Source organism: Aphidius gifuensis, linkage group LG3 (genome assembly GCF_014905175.1).
Source record: "Aphidius gifuensis isolate YNYX2018 linkage group LG3, ASM1490517v1, whole genome shotgun sequence".
In the NCBI taxonomy this organism is placed as follows: domain Eukaryota; kingdom Metazoa; phylum Arthropoda; class Insecta; order Hymenoptera; family Braconidae; genus Aphidius; species Aphidius gifuensis.
Genome location: NC_057790.1, coordinates 15,139,689 through 15,145,787, shown reverse-complemented (window position 1 = coordinate 15,145,787; position 6,099 = coordinate 15,139,689). Strand labels below are relative to the sequence as shown.

Sequence of the window (6,099 nt, the reverse complement as noted above, 5' to 3'; positions counted from 1 at the left end):
AATTTTCATCGTGATTAGTACACAGTAAAAAAAAAAAATGTAAAATTTAACATTTTTTGGATGTCAAAATCGGTCGACACTTTTTTAAATGTTAAATTCAACATTTTTTTAAGTGTTAAATTTTAACACTTAAAAAATGTTAAAAAATTAACATTTAAAAAAGTGTTAAAAATTAACATTCGAAAAAATGTTAAAATTTAACATTTAAAAAAGTGTAGACCGATTTTGACATCCCAAAAAATGTTAAAAATTTTACATTTAAAAAAATGTAAATTGTCTTGAAGAAAAAAAGCATATGAATATGATTATGTTTCAAATTATTTATTTCAATCTTTTCTTAATTATAAAATTACAAACAATCACACAAAATATTAATAATAATATTTATATTCACAAAATAAATTTATTTGTAGTAAAATGGATATATAATATAAAAAAAAAATTGACACAAACGAGCAAAATCATAGGTTAGGTATGACACATTGGTAATAAAAAGTAAATAATTATTTATTTCGAATGGATATGATCTCGATAAAACAAAAAAAAGATGAACTGAAGAATAACTTATGTTTTGTAACTTCTTTAATTATATTATTTATTTTTATAATATGTATTAAACTTATTTCTGTAACACTAAGTTTTATTTGGCGTCGTTCACTGGTAGAAGCGAGGGAAAATAATTAACGCAACTCGCAAGACCTAGCGGTCATCTCTCAACTAATTTTTAACATTCGAAAAATGTCAAATCCAAAATTTAACATTTTTTTAAGTGTTAATTGTATGTGTAAAATAAATTGACATTTTTTTAAATGTCAAATTTACATTTTTTCTAATTTTTACATTTTTTTAGATGTTAAAGATGAAAAAATGTTAAATTTCCATTTAACACTTAAAAAAATGTTAAAAATTTGACATTTTTATTTTAACATTTACATTTTTTTTACATTTTACATTTTTTTTTTTACTGTGTAAGTTAATGGAAATCTGATTGAAATTGTGTTGATACATAAAAATATCAAGTATCTTGGTTCAAATTTAAAGCAAAATATTTATGAATGAGGAGTTAATACGCCACCCACTGAGCAAGCTGGAGTTGCCTACCAAATGTAGTTGGTGGTGCCCTCTTGTCTTCAAGCATCAAACATATTTGCTTCTTTCATTGATAACAAAGAGAACTATAGCATATAAGGTACGCATTAGACCTCAATGATAACTTATCGTCTGATTTTTAAAATATATCGAATAAGAAGATTCTCCAAGCTGCAAAAATTAATGACAATTTTCGACAATAGAGCATTGTAAGTATATAGAAAAAATGACATCAAATTATCGTTAGATTTGTACCTGGAAAATATATTTTATTTATTATGTTTCAATCGAAATTTTAACTTTTTGTTTTTATATTCTGAAAATTGTTTATTTATTTATTTTGTTTTGTAAAGAAATAACTAGTCACATTGTGGGTATACTTTAAGTTCATGAGGCCCTTTGGCATTGTTCCCCATTATTATCATAACGACTTCCACGTTCGTATAATATTTTACCTCTGTCTTTATTTCGTTTGCGCGCGAACGAATTGGCGCCAAGGAAAAGCTCAATTCTCTCCACCCATACACTTTGGCTACATGATGCTTGTATAATTTTGCGCCGTGACAACCCGAGGGTGCAACCTTCTCCCATTCTGGCAAAGCCTTGTGTAAACCGACCACGATGTTTAACACCTAGAAACACGTTAGATTATCAATTCGCTCACGCGCAGTTCTTTAGATAAATATAAAGAGCCTCAAGAGCCGCTTAAAAAGCAATTGTTTCTATTTTTTTTAACCTTCTTTTCTTAAACTTATTTCATCGCATTATACGAATAATCAAATTTTATTTGAAAACAATAATACATTTCAATAATAACAGATTTCAAAGATAAAAATAAAATATTAAGTATCCTGATCTCTTTCAACACTTTTATAAATCTGAATAATCAAAATTTTTTTTATTATTTTATTTTGCGAATTATTTATTATATAATTTTACTAATATCGACAAAACTGTCAATATATTTTATCAATTTTTATTTTTAATAACAATACATATTTCCCGACACCTTAATACTATTTATTTTTAATTTAAATTTTGATAAAGTTGCTTTTAATCCTCCATTCAAGGCTCTGCCATCTGGTTTGAATTCATACTCATTCTTTTGTCTCTTCGCCAGATTTCATTATCAATACTGAAATATATAAAGAAAAATATTTAAAATAAAAATATGATTAATTGAGCGATTATATTACTTACTCATCTGGTAAGCTGCCATATCTATCGTTTGTATAAGATGCAAGAGTACGCCACAGCTCTGGTGGCCCTTCAATAGCAAGTGGAAAATTTCCCCAAGCACTTGTCTCTGAACCTGAAATAAAGTTGAAGCTTACATTAAATATATATATATAAAAAAATCAAACTCTGCAGTTAGAAAAAGAATAAAATGTCAAAAAAATTAAATAGTAAAATTTTAATGTCCATGAATGTTAAATTAATATTTGTTAAAGATTTTAAGTTTATATTTTTATATTTATTTTGTTTAAATAGAAAAATAAATTTTAAAATAAGAATACAGATGGAAAAAAAAAAAATGTTAATTTAGTATATTATTTAATTTAATTTTGGAATTAACAACTAAAAAAACTTTGTTTAAACTTTAATAGAAAATTAACATGTTAAAAATTTTTTGAGCATCGATTTTTTAACACTTTTAAATTGATAAATTTTAATATTATATGCTAGCTGTTGGGTCGATGATTAAACTAATTATTGAAGCATATAAACAGGTATCTCACTTTCTGGAGATTTGTAGTTAATCATCCGTTTGTGAATTTCATTATAATTTTCTCTGCTCCCGTTGGGTCCTGCTTCTTTGTTAGTCTAAAGAATAAAAAATAAAATATTTGAATAAAAGCATGTATATAAAAGTAATTTTGATTGATTCAATAAAGCTAAAATTATTATACTGGAGAATATGTGTCACGTCTACTAACTCTCGTAGGATACTTAGCAGTTTTCAAGAAATATTCATTCAATTTATCATCACTTCTTCCAACACGTGGCATATTTTTTGCAATTTTAAGAAAAAATGCTGGCACTTCATCAGCGGCCACATAACTTCCAGCAATTATTAAAATTAAAACAGCCATGCAAGTAGCTAAAATAAAAAAACAAAACATATGAGATTCAAGATTAATTTTTAAATAACGTCGATGTTGAAAAATACATAAATTTATATCCAAAATAATATTAACTTACCAATCGAAACATGATAAGAAAAAAAATTCAAACACTTGAATTTTGACATTTCACTGAGACTGACTTGATCTCACAAATAAAAAACAAATTAATATTGTTTCAAAAAAATATTAAAGAAATTTAAACAATTCTGAAATAAAAAATAAGTTAAAATGAAAAAAAAAAAATATTAAATTATTATTGTTAATCTTAAAAATATTACAATGACATAAATTTTTTCTTTATATTTTTGAATAAATGAGCTTTAGATGTTTCAATCATCGATACTAATATTTTACTGAGCTTGGTAAAAGATTTATCTGGACTTTTATTTCACGTAAGTATTAAAAAAACAAATATAATATTTGAGTGTTTATTTTTCGCCCCCGTGATACAAATATCTATTTTGCGTGGACTTGACGCATCTAACATCACGAACAATCGATAAAGAATAAAAATAAGTGATAAATAATAATAACAGCTTTTAATAGAATTCGGAATAATATGAATTTAAATAAAACCAAAATACTTTTTTTCTATGTACTGAAAAATACTTTCTTTTTTTTTAGAAGAAAAACAAAAATAGATAAATTACCTCTTCAATGTACGATAGCTGAATTAAAATTGTAGTTAGTTGACAAAGTTTTTTGTGTATTTATACACGGTTTAAGTCAATTAAGGATTCCAATCAAGTTTGATTACTTAATTAGAACAAGAAGAAATTTTTTGCGTGTTAACACAATATTGTCTGCAGGTTTGATAGCCATCTACTCATCACCGATATCATCGATACAAATTACCACCCTGATGCAGGTAGCAGAAACAAGCTGTACGTGTTTTTCATATTGACTTATTTATTTTTTTCACTCTATTTTTATTTTTTTCATTATAATATTACTTGAATAATTTATAATGTTTTTTTAATCAAATATTAACGAAAATAAAAAACAAATAAACAAATTATTTTCGAGATGAAAAACTTCAATCTGTTTGATTACTGGTGGGTGTTTGGAAATCAGTGTCATCATTATCAAAACAAATAATGATAATGAAAAAAAAATTGATTGATTTTTTACAAGAAAATATGATAAATTAATTTACCAGAATTATTCTCGAGCAATTCAGTTCAAGATCCACTTGTTAAAATTGTCAGTACTTCTCATCATTATATCTCATTTTTTAAATTTACCAATTCATTTATTATTGCAGCTAGTTCTACTCTAACTATTAAGTTTTTATTTCAAAATTTATTGAGCTTCAATTAACCTACTACACGTGGCTTGCAATTATAATCTCTTTTCTTTGTTTAATTCCAAATATTTCAATTAAATTAACTGTAATAAATACATTAATTAATTAATCAATAATAAATCATTAAAAAAAAAAAATAACAACAATACCAAAAAAATAAAACAAAATTTAATAGATTATTATTATATTTAAATATTATTAATTTTTTTATTTCGAGTATTGTTACATATTATTTGAGTTACATAGTTTTATTGAAAATTTTCATAGAATAAAAGTTTAGTTATCAAGAATGTGGTATATTGTTTATAATGATGTTTTTATTTGTAGTCTAGAATCACAGCTGTCGATAAGTAATCTCTAGTTGGAGTCTTGATGTAAAAGCCAGGCATTGCAGGTCTCGCTTGCCATTTCACACATTGAACTCATGGCTCGGTTCATAACTTCTGAATCTACAATATCGATGGCAAGATTTGTTAAATCTTGTTCTTTAATAAATGAAAATATAATATAAAACTATTAATAAAAAAAAAACGGTTATTATTATTATCATACCAGTCATGGTGCCTGAACGTTTTCCAAAAATACTTCCATTGAAAGGTGGTTTACGATAGCCTCCTTCAACACTCAAACATGCCACTAAGGCAATGATGAAAATTGCAAGTCCAACACGTACGAAAGACATTCTGAATTTGGAGTATTCTTTCGTTTTTTTAACTGCAACAAAATTAATAATAACAAGACGATGGAAAAAACACTTTTAATACATTTAATCGAAAATTTAAATTTGTAAAATTTTACCGAAACTAAAAATGACTAAGCTTGTATGATTGTTGAGGAAATAATGCAAAGCTCAACTGAAAATTTCGAGCTTTTATAGTAAACAAGAATATAATTTGATTGATTGAAATGCCAAATGCAAATCTTGTGAACATTATGTACACTCATGATATTTTAAATTAAAGCAATAAAATTCTCGTCAAAAAATTATTTGTGGAAATGAAAAAAATATAAATTGTTATTCAATAATTTTATTTTTTTAATGTTTTACCTTTAATGAGATGTCTTATTCTAGACTTCACGAAAGTTGACTGTGATGTTCTTTAGAAAAATCAAGCTTTTATAGGATATTTTTTTCCTATGCCATGCGCTGAAAATCTATCTAATAAACTGAATGACACCGAGGTGAAAAAAGCAATTTGGCCATCGTAATTAAATTATGATTTATTTTATATGGTCACTTGGGAAATTTCACTTTAATTAATTTAGCTAAGGATGAATCAAGGCTTGTATTATTAAAGAAAAAAATATTCGTAGCCTCTCAAGAATTGTTCAGCTTATAATTTCGTTAAAAATAAATTAGAAAAAAATATTCATCATTGAACTAATGAAGGAAAAAAATATACTGATTCAATCTAAAGAATATATTGTTCACATTATTTTGTTGATCAGAACATCTAAAAAATGATAATCAAGAGCGCTGAAATTTATGATTTAAAATGAAAGGCGTCATGCCACTCTGGTATAGTAATTAATCTATAGGATAGCTTCATTCAGAGAAAAAAAAGCATGGAAAGGATA

The 6,099-nt window shown here is 25.2% G+C and overlaps 2 protein-coding genes across 3 annotated transcripts; both read right to left on the bottom strand.

The window, feature by feature from the left end:
* Positions 1 to 1,452: 1,452 nt before the first annotated feature.
* Positions 1,453 to 3,888, bottom strand: LOC122852054. Of its 2 annotated transcripts, none has more exons than XM_044151615.1 (6): positions 3,866 to 3,888; positions 3,292 to 3,421; positions 3,000 to 3,190; positions 2,829 to 2,913; positions 2,290 to 2,401; positions 1,453 to 2,224 (listed from the first exon to the last, which is right to left on the bottom strand). In XM_044151615.1, exons 2-6 carry the CDS (start codon positions 3,338 to 3,340, stop codon positions 2,155 to 2,157), a joined length of 507 nt encoding a protein of 168 aa, XP_044007550.1. In that variant the 5' UTR covers positions 3,341 to 3,421; positions 3,866 to 3,888; the 3' UTR covers positions 1,453 to 2,154. The 2 variants fall into 2 exon arrangements, with proteins under 2 accessions (XP_044007550.1, XP_044007552.1); XM_044151617.1 differs by having other exon boundaries at positions 1,454 to 2,224; positions 3,027 to 3,190.
* An 850-nt stretch (positions 3,889 to 4,738) lies between these two features.
* LOC122852053 (SIFamide-related peptide) lies at positions 4,739 to 5,630 on the bottom strand. Its single transcript, XM_044151614.1, has 3 exons — positions 5,570 to 5,630; positions 5,074 to 5,235; positions 4,739 to 5,006 (listed from the first exon to the last, which is right to left on the bottom strand). The coding sequence occupies exons 2-3, from the start codon at positions 5,201 to 5,203 to the stop codon at positions 4,879 to 4,881; spliced, it is 258 nt and encodes an 85-aa protein (XP_044007549.1). The 5' UTR covers positions 5,204 to 5,235; positions 5,570 to 5,630; the 3' UTR covers positions 4,739 to 4,878.
* Positions 5,631 to 6,099: the final 469 nt, after the last annotated feature.